This window comes from Grampus griseus (genome assembly GCF_964374135.1).
Source record: "Grampus griseus genome assembly, chromosome: 6".
NCBI classification, from domain to species: Eukaryota; Metazoa; Chordata; class Mammalia; order Artiodactyla; family Delphinidae; genus Grampus; species Grampus griseus.
Window position 1 is genome coordinate 99,259,836 of NC_139000.1, and position 22,535 is coordinate 99,282,370.

The 22,535-nt window shown below is 36.2% G+C and overlaps 1 protein-coding gene across 4 annotated transcripts in view; it reads left to right on the top strand.

Moving 5' to 3' along the window:
* Positions 1-22,535, top strand: part of PPP3CC (protein phosphatase 3 catalytic subunit gamma) — a 91,537-nt gene that overhangs the window by 51,006 nt on the left and 17,996 nt on the right. For all 4 annotated transcript variants that reach the window (XM_082656230.1, XM_082656232.1, XM_082656231.1 and 1 more), the window contains exons 4-10: positions 2,131-2,242; positions 11,937-12,082; positions 13,883-14,022; positions 16,744-16,821; positions 17,056-17,150; positions 20,832-20,957; positions 21,696-21,767. In XM_082656230.1, the coding sequence (XP_082512356.1) occupies positions 2,131-2,242; positions 11,937-12,082; positions 13,883-14,022; positions 16,744-16,821; positions 17,056-17,150; positions 20,832-20,957; positions 21,696-21,767 (769 nt within the window). The remainder of the gene's footprint in view (positions 1-2,130; positions 2,243-11,936; positions 12,083-13,882; positions 14,023-16,743; positions 16,822-17,055; positions 17,151-20,831; positions 20,958-21,695; positions 21,768-22,535) is intronic.

The window sequence follows — 22,535 nt, forward strand, 5'->3', positions numbered from 1 at the left end:
CTCTATGCCTGCTCTAGGTAACCAGTCTCTTTAGTTTATGATTTATCTTTCCCTTATTTCTTATGCACAAATGAGCAGCTAATATATGTTTTTCTTATACCCCTTCTTTATTACATAAACAGTAGCATACTGTAGATACTCTTTCATTTTGCTTTTTTCTTAACAGTGTATCCTAGAAATTGCCCCAAATAAGTTTATAGAGAGATCTTTCTCATGTTTTTTTTCATAGCTTCATAGTACTTCATTGTGTGGATGTATCATAATTTGCTCAGCCTCTCTCCTTTGTATGGTCATTTAGGTTGTTTCAAATACTTTGCTATTACAAACAACACTGCAGCCTGTGTGTATGTATTTTCTTATTGTTGGAAGTGTATCTTCAGGGTAGGCTCCTAGATGTGGTCAAAAGTTAAATGTATATGTGGTTTTGTCAGTTCTTGCCGAATTGTTTTATACCATGCAAATTATTTTTATGTAGTCAGATTTACCCATCTTTTCTTTTCTTGCCTTTGAACTTTTAGTCATTAGTTTTAAAGTTTTTCCGTACACTAAAGCTAAAGAAAACTCACCTCATGTTTTCTTCTAGAACTTGTATGGTTGCATTTTGATATTTAGATCCCTTATCCATTTGTTATTCATTATGTGAGATATGGTTCTAATTTTTTTTTTGAAATAGCACCAGTTGTCCCAGAGACATTTCTTAAGAAGCTCATCATTTCTCCAGTGATTTAGGGTGCCACCTTTCTTATATCTCAAATTTTTATATGTACGTGCATTAATTTCTGACCCATTTTATTCCACTGGTATATTTATCTACATATAGTGCCAGGACCACTATTTTAATTTAGGAAGTTTATAGTATGTTTTAACCATCTTTTTCAGTGTTTTTCTGGCTGTTTCCTGGCTGTTCTTACATGTTTATTTTGCCATATAAATTTTATTATCAACTTGTCTAACTCCATAAAATAGCTTATGGTATTTTTATTGGAAATGTAATGGGTTTATAAACTAGGAAAAACTATAATCTTTTCTTTTTTCTTTTTTTTGGCTGCACTGTGCAGCATGTGGGATCTTAGTTCCCCGACCAGGGATAGAACCCTCGCCCCCTGCAGTGGGAGCGCAGAGGCTTAACCACTGGACCGCCAGGGAAGTCCCAAGAACTGTAATCTTTTAATGCTGAATCATCCTATCCAAAAACAGGGAATGTCTTTCCATTTGTTCATGTCTACTTTTGTGTCTTTCAGGAGTGTTTTTTTAACTTTTTCCTGGTATGAGTTTTATACATTTCTTGTTAAATTTATTCCTATGTAGTTAATCTTCTTTGCTGCTATTGTAAATGGAGTTTTGTCTAGCATTGTGTCCCACTTATTGTTTGTGTATGTGAAGGCTATTTTGTATGTTAATTTTATATCCTTGCATGTTACTGAATTTTTTATTAGTTTAGTTAGTTGTATCATTGATTCTTCTGGAGTTTATCAGGTATGCTATTATATCATCTGCAAATACAGATAGTTTTTGTTTTTCTTTACTCATTGTTAAGCCTCTAACTGATTTGTCTAATTCAGTTGGCTAATACCTCTAGTACAGTGTTGAATAGTAGTGGTATTAGTGGATATCCTTGCCTTGTTCCTGATTTTAGTGGAAATGTCTCTACTGTTTCTCCACTAAATAAAATACAGGTTTTAGGACTAAGGTATGTGTGTGGGTGACTTTATTGTAGAGATCTAGATATTTGGATGGAACATGGGAACAGAAATTAAGAGATTTCTATGAAGGCTACGCTCTTACGTTCTTTCAAATTCTAGGGCAGGGAGTTCCCTGGAGGTCTAGTGGTTGGGACTCTGTGCTTCCACTTCAGGGGGCACGGATTCAATCCCTGGTCGGGGAACTAAGATCCCACATGCCATGTGGCACAGCCAAAAAAAAAAAAAAACCCCACAAAACCAAAAACAACAAAAAAGACAAATTCTAGGGCAACAACACAACACACTCAAAAGCTGGAATTCTTCATGTTTCAACTTGGGAATATCAAAGAGATACGCCATTATAGCAAGTCATTTGAATTTGTATAAATTGTCTTTATGTGTTATTGTGTTCAAAAATAAAAGTTTTATCCTTGTGTTTGTCTTGTAGTGTGTGCTGTTTTTATGGAGTTTAAAGATTAATCATCCCAAAACATTGTTTCTGCTTCGAGGAAATCATGAATGCAGGCATCTTACAGAATATTTCACCTTCAAACAGGAATGTAAGTATAATCACTCCTCCAGAACTTTTTAAGTTATCCTTTAGCCAGTCCCAGCGAATTAAACACAAAGAAAAGAAACTAATGGACCTCAAATGCTTCCTGTTCTGTTTTTGTTTTTGTTTTGTTTTGTTTTCTGGTGAGAACCTAGATTCCACTTTTTAACACTTGTTTTGAAAATAACTTTTGAGTATCCCCCTGGGTCTATAAGTAATACATTTAGGATATTTGGAAAACGTTAAAAAGTCCAAAGATATAAATTGTCCACAATTACACCACTTAAAATTAATCACTATTATCTCACTATTTGGTATATAGTCTTCTATTCTTTTCTGTATACATAAAAACCTATCATTGGGCTTCCTTGGTGGCGCAGTGATTGAGAGTCCACCTGCCAATGCAGGGGACGTGGGTTCGTGCCCCGGTCCGGGAAGATCCCACATGCCGCGGAGGGGCTGGGCCTGTGAGCCATGGCCGCTGAGCCTGTGCGTCTGGAGCCTGTGCTCTGCAACGGGAGAGGCCACAGCAGTGAGAGGCCCGCGTACTGCAAAAAAAAAAACAAAAAAAAACAAACCTATCATGAAATAGTTCAGATATATCTATATCCATACAATCCTCCCTTGATTTCCGGGGAATTGGTTCCAGGACCCCCACAGATACCCACATCCGCAGATTCTCAAGTCTCTTATCTAAAATGGTATATAGTATTTCCATATAACCTTCATGTATTCTCCTGTATTCTTTAAGTCATCTCTAGATTATTCATAATACCTAATACAAATGCCATGTAAATAGTTGTAAATACAATGTAAATGTTATGTAAATAGTTGCTGGCCCACTGCAAATTTAAGTTTTGCATATTGGAACTTTCTGGAATTTTTTTTCCCCCAAATATTTTATTTTTTTTTTAATTTTTTTTTTTATTTTTATTTTTTTTGCGGTACGCGGGCCTCTCACTGTTGTGGCCTCTCCCGTTGCGGAGCCCAGGCTCCGGACGCGCAGGCTCAGCGGCCATGGCTCACGGGCCCAGCCGCTCCGTGGCATGTGGGATCTTCCCGGACCGGGGCACGAACCCGTGTCCCCTGCATCGGCAGGCGGACTCTCAACCACTGCGCCACCAGGGAAGCCCCCCCCAAATATTTTAGTTCCGCAGTTGGTTGAATCCGTGGATGCAGAACCTGTGGCTATGGAGAGCCAACTGTATATATTTTTGCAATAAAGTTGGGCTCATAATATATGTACTGTTTAATAAACTGCTCTTTTCATGTTATGTAATAGCATTTTTCCATTTTATTAAATATTTTTTAACATGACTTTAAAATATAATATTAATGTTTTTAAAGTATTCCATCTCATGAATGTACTATCGTGTGTGGCCAATTTAGTAGCAACTGTAGGGCATTTAGGTTGATTCCAACTATAAATAATACTGTAATAGTAAAAAAAAATTTATTATTAAAGGTAGAATTTTTTTGAAACTCAAAACATTACAAGCTGATTTAAAAAACAAAAACAGGGAATTCCCTGGTGGTCCAGTGGTCAGGATGCAGTGCTTCCACTTCCACTTCCACGAGGCCCAACTAAGATCCTGCAAAGCCTCAAGCCGTGAGGCGAAGCAAAAACAAAAACAAAAACCTCACAGATTTCTTTGACCAGAATCTAGGTACTCACAATTGGCTCTAAGTAACATGCAGCATGATGGTGACTATATTGGGCTTGTTTGGGAGAACTTGCCTCTGGACATTTGCACGTATCATCTCTTGTTTCCCCAGGTGTCTATCTGCTTAGAAGACCTACATCCTTACTTCATTCGTGTCATAGCCTCAGAGATTTTCTTCCCTGGTTGCTTTTTCTAAATTAAAATCTCATCACTTTATTCTCATACCCTACTTTTTTTTCCCATAGCATCTATCAATACCTGAAATTTTTATATATCCTATATATATATATAATTTATATATTTTTAATATATTTATTTATTTACTGTCTTTCTCTCCCACCAGAATTTAAGCTGCATGACAGCAGGGAGGTGTTTTGTTCTCTGTTGTTTTTCCAGAACACTATCTAATAAGTCATAGTAGATGCTTAACAAATATTGGTTGAATTAAATTGTTGAATGAATGATTCTTTGTGATTTATATCTTTAGAATAGACTCTCAGAAAAGAATTACTAGGTGTCAGGGCATGAACATTTTAAAGACTTTTGGTACATACTCTAGCACTCAGAAAAATTATATATCAGTTTATACTACATGGAATTTTTGTATTACTATACAAAATTCACTATTCCTTTGTTATAGTGAAAGGAAAATAGTGAAATAAAAAACAGAATTATACCTTTTTTATTTCTAAAGTGTTAGTACATTCTTTATAAAACAAGAAAGGTAGAATAATCTCTTGTCTAGCTCTAAAGTCTACCTCTTTCCCCCCATAATCCTGAATATATAAAAATGCTTTGGGACTTCCCTGGCGATCGACTGGTTAAGACTGCACTTCCACTGCGAGGGGCCAAGGGTTCCTCCCCTGGTCAGGGAAGTAAGATCCCACCTGCCATGTGGTGTGGCAAAAAAAAAAAAAAACCTTTATTGTTCATATAATTGATATTTTGATCATGGATTTTACTTTGTGTTCTATTCAGATTTCTCTTCAGATTATCATCTTGGAGGAATATATTATATTTGAAGTTTTATTACCAAAAGAATATTCAAAGTTGAAAAAAACTTTGAAATTTGTTTTCAGAGACTCAGTTTATTCAGCTGCCACAAAATCCCTCTACTTACAACTTGAGAATGTTCCCAATGCTCATTTTAACTCGTTACCAGTAGCTTCCTACATTGAAGTTAGCAGTTGTGATGACAGCCTTCCTCCTAGTAACGCCTGAAATGAAAGGTCTTTCTTATTGAAAGAAATTTTAGAGTGTGAACACTTACTTAAAAACCCTGTGAGAGAAAAGTCAGCTACAAATGGGCAAGACATAGATCATTCCAGACCTTGGAACTTATTGAAATAAACACTTTAAATCAGTAATTAACCAGGAAGTTTAAAACAAATTAGATCTACTGTTGGTGAGTGTTTAAATTGGTGTAAAGTACTTGAAGAGTAATTTTGCAATATCCGTAAAAATTTCTGACCCAGCAGTTTGGCTTCTAGGAGTTTATCATGCAGATTGTATCTTTTCTTTTTTTAATTTATTTATTTTTATTTTTATTTATTTTTGGCTGCGTCGGGTCTTTGTTGCTGCATGCGGGCTTTCTCTAGCTGCGGAGAGCGGGGGCTACTCTTCGTTGTGGTGCACGGTCTTCTCATTGTGGTGGCTTCTCTTGCTGTGCAGCACAGGCTCTAGGTGTGCAGGCTTCAGTTGTGGCGCACTGGCTTAGTTGCTCTGTGGCATGTGGGATCTTCCTGGACCAGGGCTCGAACCCGTGTCCCCTGCATTGGCAGGCGGATTCTTAACCGCTGCACCACCAGGGAAGCCCTGTATCTTTATTTTTTAATACTGCATAACAAATTACCACAAATTCAGCTGCTTAAAACAGCACATTTGTTATCTCATAGTTACTGCAGGTCAGAAGTCCAGGCACAGTATGGCTAAATTTGCTGCTCTGGGTCTCAATGGGCCAAAATTAAGGTGTCACCAAGGGCTGTGTTCTCATTTGGAGCTTGGTGTCTTCCAAGCTCACTAGTTGTTGGTGGTCCTTATTGACTGTAGGATTAAGGCCCCTATTTTCCTGCTAGCTGTTGGCTAGAAACTGCCCTCAGTTTCTAGAGCCCAAATGCATCTCTCTGCCTTCCTCTTCTGTGATCAGCCAGCTGGAGAAAACCCTCTGCTTTTCAGAGGCTCACCTGATTAGGTCAGGCCCATCCAGGAAAATCTCCCTTTTGCCATAATGATACATAATCATGGGAGTCTCAGTGTATTTCCAAGTTCCACCCACTCAAAGGGGCACAGATTATACAAAGGTATAGGTCATTGCAGGTCATTTTAGAATTCTGCCTACCACACTATATACTCAAAAAGATAAGAAGATATGGATGTATAAGGATGTTCATTATAGTGTTAATTGTAATAGCAAAAAAAAATAATAAGGGATAATATATCTAAAAAATGGAATGGTAGGCAGCTGTTGTAAGATCAAGGTGGATCTAGATGTACTGATATGGAGAGCTGTTCAGATATATTGTTAGGTGATGGAAGCCATTTGCAGAACACGTATAGTGTGATCTCCTTTGTAAATTAAAAATATATAAGGTGCAGAAGTAATTGGTAACAGTGATTACCTGTGGGAAACTGGATCAGGAGGACTAGTACTTTTAATTTTTTATCTTCCCATAGGACTCCGTGAATTAGCTTTTCACCACCACCATGTAATACTATTATACCAATTTTTTAAACTGGTAACTTTCAAATTATGCATTTAGGGCCAAGCATTTAAAAGGCTTTTTAAAGCATCCCAGGTAATTCTGTAGCACACTGCTGGTTAAGAACACCTCTTCCAGAGGCTTGGAAAGTATCTACTGTTTGTCATTTGAGAACCACTTCATCAAGTACTTTAAAAATTGGAAATATTTTGCATTGTTTTTCTAAGCCAAATATTAAGGTGGTCCTCATTACACCTCTGTTTCCTTACTTGGGAAAATTAAACAGTGCCTATCAAGCAGTTAACAAAGGCCCTGGAATGCTCAATATTTGGCAATAGATAAGTAATGAAGAAAAAACTGTGTATGGATGCCTCTGAATTAAGATTCATGTTTTTTCGGTAACATTCTATGTAATTCTTCCTCTGTTTTTTCAGAGTTCTTTTTTTGATTAGTATAATTGGTTCAGACTGTTTTCAGAAAATAGAACAATAGGTTTGGGAAACATTTTGAGTGTGTCATTTTGCACAGGATTTCTTATCTCAGGTTTTTCTTTGCTTTTCACAGCTGTAATTTAGTTAAACCACGTTTCTTTCTTTTTCTCTTATCTGCCAGTATACTCCTGTTTCATTCTAATGCTGCATCCGAAATGTTAATAAATCTTGGAATAAGCACACAAATTCAAGTACAATTTCAAATTTTGTTCCTATATAAGGAAAGAGCATGTGTGCCACTTTGCATGAGTGTTTTTACTGATAAGCTGATCTTTCTTAAAGGGCCACTGTAACATTTAGAATCAGCACCTTATAACTACTGTTAAGTGATGCTTAGTTCCAAATTGTGCAGCTGCAATCTTGTTAATATTTCTAGGAGGGGCAGGTGGAGGCTTTTCTTTTCTTATATCAAGTTTTAAAGTGCTTTATATTGCAGAGATTTTTAAAATTGCTTTCAAATCCAGAGATAATTTGAGTAGCAAAGTATAACAGTTAATTTTTGACATATCATTTATCTTTGCAAAAACATCTCTTTATTGTTATGTACTTGGAAAGCAAGAAACCTAGTGGTTTTGTGATTCCATCTCATAGCTCTGGGTCCATATTTCTAAAGTAAATTAATTTCTTATTTCCAAGGGCCCCTTTTTTGATGTGTAGTTAAACAGCTTACTGAAATTACAGGAGGTTCCAGAAACTCCTGTAATTTTGTTAATGAAAACAGTATTGTTATGACAGGTTGATTTTTTTTTTGAAATAAACAAATGTTTGCCATTGTTCATTACTTATAGTAGCAAGAGATTGGTGTGGTTAGATTGTGGTATATCCATAAAGTGAAATATTATATAGATATTAAAAAAAACCAAAACTCTTCATATAACTATATGGCATGATCTCCAAAATATGTTACTAAGTCCAAAAAATAGGAATTCCCTGGCGGTGCAGTGGTTAGGACTCCGTGCTCTCACTGCCAGGTGCCTGGGTTCAATCCCTGATCCGGGAACTAAGACCCCTCGTGCTGCACAGCGCAGCCAAAAAAGAAAAGTACAAAAAGGGGCATCCCTGGTGGCGCAGTGGTTAAGAATTCGCCTGCCAATGCAGGAGACACGGGTTCGAGCAGCGGAGCAACTAAGCCCGTGCGGCACATCTACTGAGCTTGTGCTCTTGAGCCCGAGAGCCACAACTACTGAGCCTGCAAGCCACAACTACTGAAGCCCGCACGCCTAGAGCCCATGCTCTGCAACAGAAGCCACCACAATAAGAGGCCTGCACACCGCAACGAAGAGTAGGCCCCGCTCGCTGCAACCAAAGAAAAGCCCACGTGCAGCAATGAAGACTCAACGCAGCCAAAAGTAAAATAAATAAAACAAAATAAATAAATTTATTTAAAAAAAGAAGTCCAAAGAGCAAGTGAAAACAGTGTACATATTCTACATTTATGTTAAAAAACAAAAGGATGTTGTGAAAATGGAATAAATATACATATCTGCATATGTATGCGTAGAATATCTTTATAAAGACACCCAGGAAGCTAATTGCCTGCAAAGAGGGGGAGGAGGCACTAATTCTGAACCTTTCTTTTTTTGAACCTATTACCTTTGTTTTAAAAAAACAGTGAAAGCAAATAAAAATTAAAACAAATATATAATCACTGTTTAGACCGGGTCATGGTTTCCTGCAAATAGTGCTGACTCTCAAAATTACGTTCAAAGAATATTGTTGAAAATTTTGTTTTGTTAATGTTATATTATTGATACTAGTTAGAACTTGTATCAGTGTGAACCTATGACTGAGGTGCATGTTTCCTTCATTGTGGGATATATCTTACAATTTATCATGAAAATAAAACACTTGAGTCAGCTAATTTAACCTTTGGTAATTATATATTTGGCTCTTTAGATTCTCCTACTAAATATTTAATTTAAAAGTAATGATTGGGAGGAGTATTGCATCATGTTAAGAGCATGAACAGGTTCTAGTTCTGCCACTTACTAGTTGCAGCTTTGGACAAGTGAGCCCAGTTTCCTCAGCTTTTTATTTTTATTTTATTTTATTTTTTTGCGGTACGCGGGCCTCTCACTGTTGTGGCCTCTCCCGTTGCGGAGCACAGGCTCTGGACCCTCAGGCTCAGCGGCCATGGCTCACGGGCCCAGCCGCTCCGCGGCATGTGGGATCTTCCCGGACTGGGCCACGAACCCGCATCCCCTGCATCGGCAGGTGGACTCTCAACCACTGCGCCACCAGGGAAGCCCTTCCCCAGCTTTTTAATGAAGATTATGTACCTACTTCACAGGGTTTCAGTGAGGATAAAATAAGGTAATTTTATTGGTTAACACTTATATAGAACCAACTTTGTGTCATACATTATTCAAAGCATTTTACATATGTGAATTCATTTAATCCTCACAGCAATCTTGTAATGTAGGTGGGTATTATTATTAGGCCTATATTATAGATGAGAAAGTAAAGGCACAGAGAGTCAAGTAATTCGTCCAAAGTACTATTGCTAGTAAGTGGCGGAGCTGAGGTTCGAATCCAGGCAGTCAGGTTCCAGACTCCATTCCACTGTGTTGAACACTTAACTCACTGATGGCACAGGTACATTGTGAGCCTTCAACAGATTTCAAAAATAAAGGTGATATAACAATAAATATTACTATACAAGGATTATATATCCATCCTAGAAAATACAGCTAAACTAAGTCATCTTCAATCTAACCCCTCAGAAAATAAAAATGTTGGTATTTATATACATATTCATAAACTTTAAGAAAATTTAAATGGTAACATTCTGTAACCCATTTTGGTTGTGCACTTTGTTTAATTTGATTTGTGACTTTCTGTTTTAATTTACAAAATGGGTTAGGACACTGTATTACTTTCTGTCTTTCTCCAGACTTGGTAGTCTTCTGGAAGTAGGCTAAGGAACTCCTTTGAGTCATTCTTTGGGTTGAAAGGCATCTTATTGATGTAAAATGGTATTTGGAGCATGAATTAATAACTAATTAAAATCCCTGCCTATATGCAACCTTAGGACTCTTACAAAGGAATTCCTTATTGATGTTGGCAACAGGGGGAACTCTGGCTCCATGGATTTACAGGAGAAAAAGTCAAATCACTGGCCACAAATGAAAGGGTTTTTTCCCCTTGATTTTTTTTCCTTTAACACACTTTTTGGCCAGTGCTGGGTCTACTTCAGAGATAGCCAAACGTGTAGTGCTCAGATACAAAGCAGAATATAAGGATGTAATTGCAAGGAGATAGAAAGATGCAGAAGATATGGCTCTTATTAACTTGAATGTCATAATAGAGTTAGCATATATTGTGAAATAGATGATCTTAACTGCCTTTGTGGTAATACAGAATGCTCTAAAAGTTTATAAAGGAACTCACGCCTCCCTTAATGCCCTCAAATCCTGATCAGTATTGGCAGTAGACAGTCTTCACCTTCTGGGATGAAGCACCTTAAGTGTGGTCCACTGGTTACACCTTCCCTTTAGGGATCTCTCTCCAGTCATTCCTGCTACCCATGTACTGCACTCTGGCCCAAATCTGGACACATCACCCTTCACATTATTCCCCAGAGCCTTGCCAAGACCAGGCTCTGATACTTGAACATGTCTTTTCTAAAAGCATGGAGATTACAAGAAGAAAATAAACACAGAAATAATTACCAACTAGATAATCTGACTCACTTGCTATAGTGTTGTTCTCTGGGGCCTGTAGGCTTTGTCTCATCTTCACAGAATCTTGGAAGAGAAGGAGCTCACAGTTCTGTAGGGCTGCCTGCCTGTATAACTTGTGGCCGTCTCCACCAGTATGCACCTCCTAGCATATTGGCTTTTTGAACCCAAGGCCAAAGAAGAAAACGCTCCCTTTCTCTTTAAACTAAAGCCATCTGCCAACTACTATTTCATGACCTGTTCTTTTTAGATAATTGTGGAAGCCAACCCACTGTCTGCCCACTGGAGTGTTTTTTTGTTCTGTAGCCTCAAAATGACAACCACATCAAAATACAGTTCACTGAGATGAACATTTTTACATAAAATAAAATCAGGACATAATTTGGTTGAAGACCTTAAAAATCATGAGCAAAAATATTATTGACATTTTATTGATGACGCCTAAAACTTCAGTTTCTATTTATATATCTTCAATACCACCAGGAAGTCTTTTTAGACCCAATGCAGACTCACGAGAGACCATGGGGCATACATGGCGTCCATCCTAGAAGAGTACAGTTCAGGAAGGGCAGCATCAGGCATCCCTTTTCATGGAGTAGTCGTCATAGAAGTACATGCCGCAGTCTGGAGCTTTTCTGCCTTTTGCCTCCATTTCTCCCACCCTCTCCTAGTCACAGCTCAGGTGCAAGGAAACAGTATCCACATTGGGCAGATTAGGGAGCCACCCTGGCTTAGAAGCCTCATGCATCACAAATGCCAGTATCTCTTGTAAAAGTTTTATTGGCATAGCTTCCAGGATCCCACGAGGGACATACCTTACGAGTCACCGCACTCAGAGAAGCCCAAAGCTATAGCTTCCGCCAGGTAATTGGGTAATTTTTACCATAAGAAATGTTGCCTAATAACACAGCTGATTACATTCACCTTATCAGGTTTCCAGGACAACAGAGCTAGAAAGTTAATCCAAGGTCACACTTGTAGAAAAAGAGGGAGATTTTGTTTGCCCTTTATCCACAACTTTTCAGAAATATCTGTACAAAGATGATTGTGTTTTCAAATTTGCCTGTAACAAATGGCTTTGGAGTAGCTTCATAATCAACTGGCATATATCCTTTTTCATGTATGATAAATTTTAACTCTCTTCCTTTGTTTTTCCTTTTTTGATAGGTCGAATCAAATATTCTGAACAGGTGTATGATGCGTGTATGGAAACATTTGACTGTCTTCCTCTTGCTGCCCTCTTAAACCAGCAGTTTCTGTGTGTACATGGAGGAATGTCACCTGAAATTACTTGTTTAGATGACATTCGGAAAGTAAGTAATCTTTCATTAGTCTCATGGAGTAAATATGCTTTTAATTTTGTTTTTTATTACAGTCAACTAATATGTCTTTATTGCTGAAAATTTTTAAATACAGATAATTAAAAGTAAGAAAATGGAAATCACCTGTGATCTTGTCATTGGGCAATAACTACTGTTAACATTTTCCTATATATCTTCCAGAAAATGTCTAATTTTTTAAAATAAATTTATTTTATTTATTTATTTATTTTTGGCTGCATTGGGTCTTCGTTGCTGCGCACGGGCTTTCTCCAGTTGCAGCGAGCGGGGGCCACTCCTCATTGCAGTGCGCAAGCTTCTCATTGCGGTGGCTTCTCTTGTTGTGGAGCACGGGCTCTAGGCATGCAGGCTTCAGTAGTTGTGGCATGCAGGCTCAGTAGTTGTGGCTCGCGAGCTCGAGAGTGCAGGCTCAGTAGTTATGGCTCACGGACTTAGTTGCTCCCCAGCATGTGGGATCTTTCTGGAGCAGGGTTCGAACCCATGTCCCCTGCATTGGCAGGCGGATTCTTAACGACTGCTCCACCAGGGAAGCCCAGAAAATGTCTAATTTTTAACGAAGTCTGTGCTTTTACCAACTAGAAACATATTTTGAGTATAACCCTGAAACTTTAAATTATGTAGCAATAGGAAGGAAAAAAGCCAGGGTTCTAATCCCTGTACTGCCATTGTGTAACCTTTACCAAATCACTTAACCTCTTAGATTTTCTTCTCTGTAAAATGAGGACGTTGAAATGGATGGTCTGAGGACTCTCCCAGCTCTGAAATTCATTAACTTTGACATTTCAGATGATAGAGTTTAATTGCTACACTTGCCTTAGTTGGTAATTGTGATTTTTCAGGATTATGTATCTTCATGACTGAAAAAAGGTGATCAGTCTTTTTTCATTTATATTGTTCTACATCACCATCTTCTCTTCTGTACCTTGTATTCTCTTACCTCTCTTATATAGGTACTGAAACTAAAAAATTTTCTGTTTGTAAAATTTCTCTGAATTAAAGTTACTGTCCTCAAGGTAAGAGGGTGTATGCCTGTATGCACAGCCTTTTCTGCTGCCGTGTTGTTATTAAATAAACAACATTTCTCTTTTACATAGTAAATCTTGAATTTTACAATTCTGAATCAATTGTATTAATATAAAGCTCCCTTTTCACTTAGTAGAGGTTCTCTTCTTGGCATTCAGTTATCCTAGTTACTTGTTTTCTCTTGGCTTTCATGCGTTAACCAAAGCAGCAGTGACTAAAGGCTTGAATTAATAACTTATATTGAAATGCCTCCACTGAATAGAATGGAAAGGATGAAAGCCTTTTGCAAAATAAAACTAGCATTCTTTAAAATAAAGAAATCTCCATTGGAATGAGATAAACAATGAACAGAAACACTCAAAACCCTTCCTGCTGTCATGGTAACATTGGCTCACCTAGGCAATTGAAATAAACTTTACAGGGTCTTTCTAATAAATAGTATGTTTCTATAGTGATTGATTTCACATTCAAATTAAATGAGCACCGCTTTTAAGATTAGGATGTAAGGAGGTCCTTTTCTACTGTAGGGATAGGGATATTTATTAAAATTTAATACCAAAAACAAATAAAAATTGTATCTACATTTATTAAATGTTCATTTTCTTCCTAAAGGAAAATTCTTTAGGGGCTTACCGCCCACTCTCCTAATACATTCTTATGGGTGGAAAGGTGTTTTTTGACCCATACCATTTTCCAAAAGCTCTTTTGCTTTCATGATTTTTCTTCTTTTGGCTTTTACGTGTCTTCTAGTTAGACAGGTTTAAAGAACCTCCAGCCTTTGGGCCAGTGTGTGACCTGCTTTGGTCTGATCCCTCAGAGGATTATGGCAATGAAAAGACCTTGGAACACTATACCCACAACACGGTCCGAGGGTGCTCTTATTTTTACAGGTAAGCTAATCCTCAGTTAGAAAATTAGAAAAAGGAAATTGTAACATATTTTATCAAATTATTTTTAACTACATATTTTGTATCTTGAATTTGTGTCGCTCAGGGACTTCTATTTAATTTTTTGATTAATTGAAGGCAGAAAACTCTGTTTTGTTTTTTATATTTTACTCAGTATTATGCCCTAATAAGTGTAATATACTGAACACGACTGAATAGAACATCTTGCAGTGCTTAAATATTGTTGTCTGACTTTAAATGATCTAGATTATTTGTTCCCAAACATCATCTATTGACTTTTTTAAAAATAAAGATTTCTTGGCTCTTCCCTCAGAGATTCTGATTCAGTAAGCCTGAGACAAGGGAATCCTTTTATTTTTTTAGAAAGCTCTCCAGCTTTTGGAACCACCGGTATTGGCAAAGATATAAAAAGAACAGGACATTGTGAACTAAGCCCAGGACATTTCCTGGAAGTTGGTTGTTGTCTTAAATCTCATATGTGAGCTTTCATTGTGCTTTGCCACTCCAAATTAGGGAGATTCAGGGAAGTTTGAAGCCTGAATTTTTTAAAAATCCAAATATTTTATTCTGATAAATAATACCTGTATTTAGTACCCTGAAAAATCTTTGATAATTGCCTAAGATAATGCATTCATTAAATGAAATCCTGCACACAAAAGGAAGCCTCAGTTTTGCCATAGTTTTAACATTCTTCTAAGTAAACTTTTTTCATTCCATTCTGCCAACTTTAGCAGTGACTAATATGATGAAGTCATTTAAATTTTACTTCTCTTTACATTGCTTAAAATAAGGAACATAAAACTTTTATTTTTAGCACATTATAAATTGGTACAATTTCTATGGCAGTGAGCTTGACAACATCTCTCAATTATAAATGGCCATGGCTTTTGTTCCAGAATTTCTACTTCTAAAATGTAATCCTGTGGCTATATAGTCAGTCCTCATTATTCAAGAATTCTGATTTGCAAATTTGCCTACTTGCTAAGATTTATTTGTAACCCTGGAATCAATACTCACAACACGTCCAGTCATTCACAGACATTCAAGTGTACAGAGCAACGGAAAATTTGAGACACCCTGTGCACGTTCCGGCTGAGGTTGAACGTGCAGCTGCTCTGCCTCTTGTTTCAGCTCTCATACTGTAAGCAAGTATTCTTTTTGTGGTCTATTTAGTGAAACATTTCCCACATTTTTTGTTGGTGTTTTGCTGTTTAAAATGGCCCCAAGCATACTGCTGAAGTGCTATCTAGTGTTCCTATGTGCAAGAAGGCTGTGATGTGTTATATAAGCTCCATTCAGGAATGAGTTGTGGCACTGTTGGCCATGAGGCCCATGTTAATGAATCAACAATATACATTAAATAAGGTGATTTTACACAGAAACACACATAAAACAAGGTTATGTGTTGATTAGTTGACGAAAACGTTGTGACCAGAGGCTCACAGAACCGAAACCCTGTATTTCCCCTAGGAGCAGTCGTTCAGTATTCACTAACTCAGTTTTTGCAGCAACTTTATAGAACACAGCTACTGCAAATGATAGGAATCAGCTGTACTTGAAAAGGTGTAAAATGCATGTACAAGTTTTTCATTGTTGCATTATTTATGATGATGGTTTTAAACAACCTAAACGTTCAATAGGAGACTAGTTAAATAAATGCTTGTACATCCAGACAATGCAATGAGGCTGTTTTTTAAAAATGAAAAAAAGAAAACAAATCCTTTGTATACTGGTTGGAATAATCACTAGTGTAAAGTGAAAAAAAAGACATAGTAAAAAGCTATGTGTACCGTCTGATGACATTTCTGAAAGGGGGGGTGTGCATATGTGTGTGCATAATTGCTTGAAATTGAATATGGTATCTCTGAAAGGGCACTCAAAGAAACCAAGAACATTGGTTGCTTCCAGGGTAGCTGGAAGATAGAGGTAAGATGGAGGGAGACATTTCACTGTATAACTTTTTATATCTTTTAATTTTATGCCACGTGAATGTGCAGCCTATTTTAAAACTTACTTTTTCTAGTGAACATAAGAAACAAAGATTAAACATAAATTAAATAATTAACACTTGGATAATTCCAGGATAATTTTGTATTCTCCAGTTCTTCGTATCAAACATTTGCCATTCAGAAAGGTACTAGTGCTAAGAGAATACGATAGGAGAGATGCAAATATCATACCTTTCATTTGAATAAGGTTGGATATAGTATTTGTATTTGCTCCTGAAATATTCCTGCATAATATCATCTTGATATTGATATTACCTGTGAAGCTATAAGTAGGTTCTTTAACTTTTCTAACAGTTTTACAATTTGAAAATTGTGTGTTCGGTTTTTAGCACCTACTACACACACACACACACACACACACACACTGCTGTGATACTTTTTTTTATATCAAGATACCAAGAAAAGTTTTGGTGTTGTATTATTATTGTGTGGGTTAAGAAAAAAAAAAAGGTGGGGGAACTCTGCTTCTGTCCTAGGGTTGTCTGTTATCTGTGTCCTTGATCTGGAATGAGGAATATCAGTGACATGGAAAAACGAGAGTGATGATTGCTAAGCTATTAATAAAAGTTCAGTGGTAATGAAAACGTGTAATTTTGAAACAAGTTCAACTCATTTCATCTTGACTTTTCCCCTTTCTCCTATTAAAAAACAAGTGTTTTAATTCTGGATTTGTGTTTTCTATTTTCTTTTTCAGTTACCCTGCAGTTTGTGAATTTTTGCAGAACAATAATCTGTTATCAATAATCAGAGCCCATGAAGCCCAAGATGCTGGGTAAGTTATATTAAAACTGTACCATGACTTCCCTGGTGGTCCAGCGGTTAAGACTCCACATTCCACTGCAGGGGGGCACGGGTTCAATCCCTGGTCAGGGAAGTAAGATCCTACTTATGGTGTGGCGTGGCCAAAACCAAAAACAAACAAACAAAAACAACCAACTGTACCAAACAGCACTGAAAAGTTTTTGCCTTTAACATCAAGACAGACGGGCTGTCATTTCTCTTCCAGGTATCGAATGTACAGGAAGAGCCAAACGACAGGCTTTCCATCACTCATTACTATTTTCTCTGCCCCCAATTACCTAGATGTCTATAACAATAAAGGTAAAGGAGACCAGCAATACTTGAGTTTGAATTTGTGAGTGAGTATATGTGAGCTCTAGTTGAATATGTATGTGCATAGGTAATTTTCTGAATATATATAAATTTTAAATAAGAAAAAAAAGGGTCTTAATTGAAACAAAGGCCAAGAAACTTAGAATTTGGGCTTCTGCTTGGTTTTCATCTCCTAAGGATTATTGGGCTCTTTGTGAGTATAAATAATGATTACAATAGGTCTGATTTATACTACTGAATCAAAATATAAGAAGAATAAATTACTTCAGGTTCAGGTTAGAAAAGTCAGCATAAATTATTGGTTTTGGTGAATTTAATTTATTTATAACAGTACTACCTCAATAAAATGTCCCTGTTTAGTGTTTTAATGTCTGTCTGTTAAGCTGTTTTTGCTATTAAGAAATAATACTGTTAGAATGAATACTCTACAAAAAGTCAGAAAAATCTTCATTTTAGTCCAAGCCCTGCCAGAAACTAATAGTGTGACTTTAGGTAAGTCATATAATCTTTCTTAACCTCAGTTTCCCATATAAAAAAGATAATTGGATATAACATGCCTTTTGATCCAGAAATTCTACTTCTAAGACTTTTAGTCTATTTTAGTCATTTTTTTAAATTTAACATTTATGATTCCTAGTTCATAAGTTTTGTATCAGGGCAGTGGTCTACTTAAAAACCTCCTCTGTAACATGCCTCTGTAACTATTTTGCTGTATGACTATAAAATAATAGAACTTTTAAACAAACATGCCAGAACAAATATATCCAAGTGAGTATTGTCCCTTCAAGGTAGTTACCTTGGGAGGTTATACACTTATTCCAACAATGCTGCCCATTGTTCAAACATTTTTGGAACTCCTCTTTTGGCATTGCCTTCAGAGTCTGCGACACATTCTTTTGATTATCCTCAATGATGGGAAATCTTCGTCCTTTGAGGGTGGATTTGATTTTTGGAACAGCCAAAAGTCATTCGGAGTCAAGACTGATGAATAAGGTGAGTGATCAAGCTAGACGATACCATTTGGGGTCAGGAACAAGGTATGATTATAAGGTAATGAGACTGGTTTTTCTTGTGTTGCTTATAAAATGGCTCTGGAGGCAATTCCAAAAGAGGAGTTCCAGAAACGTTTTGAGTGATGGCAGCATCTTTGGATTAAATATACGGTAAGGCAGCAAGGTATATTGATAAGAGCACTGAGCTAGGAGTCAGAAATCCTAGTCTAGTCCTGCTTCACTTTTAAATTCACAGTTAATGAGATACTTAACTTCTCTGAGCCTCAGTTTGTCCTTAAAATAACTGTGATATAGGCTTGTTGGAGATAAGTTGGAATAGTCAAAATGAATATTAAAAACATTGGTCAAACTATAAATTGCTCTACTATTATAACATTCTACTGTTATTGTGCCTGGTGTGATTACAGCAAAGGACCACACTCATCTGATATATAAGGTCTGGTGTGTTTGTCGTTGGTGGTTTCTTAAGTCTCATTACTTTATAGTCATATCTTGTATATGCAGTTTGGGAGAGAAGTTTAAAAGAGGCCCACAATATATTTACTACTTCCTCTATTTCAGAGTAGACTATGAAATGGCACATCTCATTTCAATCTGTTTTGGAACAGTTATCTCTGAATGTCCTTAGTGACTTGCTGTCCATTTTAAAAAGACATTTCTTTGACTTAAATTCTCTTCCAGTCTTATATTTTCTTTTTGCTACTCGTCAATCTTTCCTGAGTCTTAGCTATCCTATAATACTCTGCTTCTCCCTAACTCCATTCTTTCTTATTTCCTTTTTCCTAATATTTCCAATACATTAGAGACTTAGTTTTTGTTCTCGTTTCCTCCCTTATGAATAGTATGTGCCACTTATGTTGTCAAACTTCCTCAAGGACAGTGTCCCTAGTCCTCTTATCTATGATGAAGATTTTCCCTTCTTACTTCCTTTATTAACCTTACTATTAAAAGTGTCTATTGAGGGAATTCCCTGGCAGTCCAGTGGTTAGGACTTGGCACTTTCACTGCCAGGGGCCCGGGTTCAGTCCCTGGTCGGAGAACCAAGATCCTGCAAGCTGCACAGCGTTGGCCAAAAAAAAAAAAAAAAGTGTCTATTGATTGCTCAGTGGATTTATCAGTGTGCTAATCTGAAACATGTCATCTAAATCAGCAATCACTTTACTAGCTTACTAACTGCCAGTTCATTCTTTGCCATATTCTAATCTGGTCTTGTTCTTGATTATTCCTTTAGTAAACTGTTAAAGTCACAGTGGATTCTGAGTTTTTTGTTGGCTTTGACATAATTGGTAACATACTTTACCTTGAAACAATCTTATTTTCCTTGGTTGTTTCTTAACCTTTGGCCGGGGGAAGGGGGGCATGTGGCATCTAAAATAATCTCTGGTGGTACTCAGTTATTCACCGCACAAGTATCTCTTTTCTTGAAGAAAGCAACTCTATCCCCCTTTCCTTCTTCTCTTTCTTTTACTGTTGTTTTTCTTTCTTGTATATTCTTTAGACTTATTGGTACCAACAGGCATTTCTTAGTTCCACTGGTTAAATGAAAGACCTTTAAGTCATGATTTTTAAACATCTCTATTTCTATTTTGTGTCCACCTCCCACCTCTTTTTCTTGTGTAGATTGAGGGAGTTGTTGAATATTTACATATTCATCTAACCTAAGTAAAATACATATACTTGAAAATAATGGGACATGTACATTGTAACCAGTATTAGAAGCTTCTTAAAAGCTGAAAATCCTATTTTCATATATTTTCTTTATAATCTATGGTGTACATTTTAAACATCCAGTGACTTTAATTTTGAGAATACTAGGCTATCCTGCAATAAGCAAAGAGACAGGAATCAGGAGATGACCTATAACTGTCATTTCTAGAGAACTATTATACCCTATTCTATTTATGATCATAGTAAGAATAATTAAGAGTAATGCAAACCACATTGCATTCTGGTGATGAAAACTAAGGGATTGGATTTTAAAAAGTTTTAAATATAAAGAAAATCAGTTTGGTACCAAAATATATATATGAACTGGTTAATATTAAACATTTATAGAGTGTGAGCAATATACTAACTGTGTATAGGAGAGACGGGCATTTTTTTCTTCACATACTGTATGCAGAGATGATTTAATCTACTTTGAACCTTATTAAATTGCTCCAAGTTTACCATCTATCTGTATCCCCCACTATGAATTAATAACTGCTATGTTATAAACTAAAAAGTTTATAAAATCTTTGGCTCTGGCTAATGACTAGGAAAACAGGCTGTGTTCATTTAATGAGAAATGTTTGCCCTCAGAGGAAAGTTGTAATTGTAACCACTTGGCCTATAAAGGGAAATTATGATGAAATTTTTCTCATGTGGAATCTGAGATTTCTATAGATAGTTACTGTGCAAGACCCTTTGAAGTTTCAGAGTTTAGTTTCTTTTGTACTTTTATTATATATAAGAGCTCTTCAGGTAACTTTGTTTCTTGGAATAATTCTTAAAAGAATGAACTATGTGACATGCTTTAAGATTTTCCATCTGTCTTGAATTTATAAATGGAAAGTAAGTTCTTGAATTCTGTGTAACAGGTACACAGCTGTACAAAGTGTACCAGTTGCCATGTCATTTTCCTCTGTGCCAGACTTTCCTCCTTTTTCCTTTTTAGCTGCTGTGTTAAAATATGAAAACAATGTCATGAATATCAGGCAGTTTAACTGTTCTCCACACCCATACTGGCTTCCAAACTTTATGGATGTTTTCACGTGGTCTTTGCCTTTTGTTGGGGAAAAAGGTAAGAGAACTAAAGCATCTGGACCATCAATTGTCCTAACTAGTGACTGAGCACCCTTATATTTGCATGAGTTCCCTGATGGTTCAGAAATGTTTTTCTTAAAGTTATCAGAAATGTTTTCTATTTTCATTGTTCTCTACAAAGATGTTTAAGTGGCGCTTAATTGGTTTTTAAATTGTAATTCTAGTTGATTATGCTTTTCTTATTCTAAATATCAATTTAAAATAGCTGTTGTCCTATAATCAAGATGTTAAAATAACATAAGTAACAATAAAATAACCATTCCTTCAGTGATTTCTGCAGTGATAAAGAGATTTAAATAGGAATTATTTTTCTTGGAATTTTATTTGTGCACCTATACAAATAAGCTATGCAAATATATAAGCCTGTTGTACATAGGCCTGGTGGCTTAACTTCTTTGTAAAATGTGAGGAAATCCTTTCATATGTATATCAGTGAAGAAAAGTCTCTGGCAGCAGTCTAACGAGATCAAGTAGTAGTTATGCAATGGAATCTTCAAAGACTCCGTACTTTAACTGGAGCAAATAATCTCCCCCAAATCTATATAAACTTGAAGATCTGCATTTAATGCTGTTCCTTACAGCTACTCTGAATAGCAAAATGACAAATCATTTTTATCTATGTTTATTTAACATGTATGTTTATATATCCACATCATTTTAGAGAAAGTACCTTATTAATTATATAAATTTTGGGTTATTTTGTCTTATCATCTAGTCACAGAGATGCTGGTTAACATTCTCAACATATGCTCTGATGATGAATTGATTTCCGATGATGAAATTGAAGGTAAACTTGCCTTTTCCTCCTTTGAATCAGAAACGAAGAAGTTTTGGTTTTGGTTTTAGTTTGTTGTGAATAATTTTCTTTGTCTAATTAAAAAAAGAATTCTGCTCATTGTAGAAAAAATGAAATTTGAAAAATACAGGAAACCATAAATAAGAAAAAAAAGTCACCCATAATCCTACCATCTCATAGATATCCACTGTTAACATCTTGATATAAATACTGTATTAGTGTCTTTTTTTCCTCTTTTTTCTTTTAAACAAAAATGAAGTCATGTGATAGTTTCACAAACATTTCCTGGGTTTTTTGTAGACTACTTTTTAATGGTTACATAGTTATCCATGTCAGTCATTCTTTGTTTTATCCAATCCCCTGCTGTTGGATATTAGATTTGTTCCAAATTTTCTTTTAAAACCCCACAGTTTTGAAAATTTTTATAGATAAATCTTTACCTGTTCTGTTCAACAACCAATGTTTTTTATACGCCTTATATGTGCCAGCAATTGTATAGGTCCTAAGGTCTCAAAAAGCTTATATTCTGGTGGTGGGAAAACAAACAAACAATGCATATGAGTCAAATATTGATATGTGGTATGAAAGAAAGGAGAACAATACTAGGAAATGAAAATTAACACTTTCTTGATTATTTCCATAGGATAAATTTCTAGAAATTGAAAATTGGTGTCAATTAGTACTTAACAGTTTTAAATTGGATACAGATGACCTAGAAAAGCTATAACAGTTTACATTTTGTGTATGTGATACATAGTT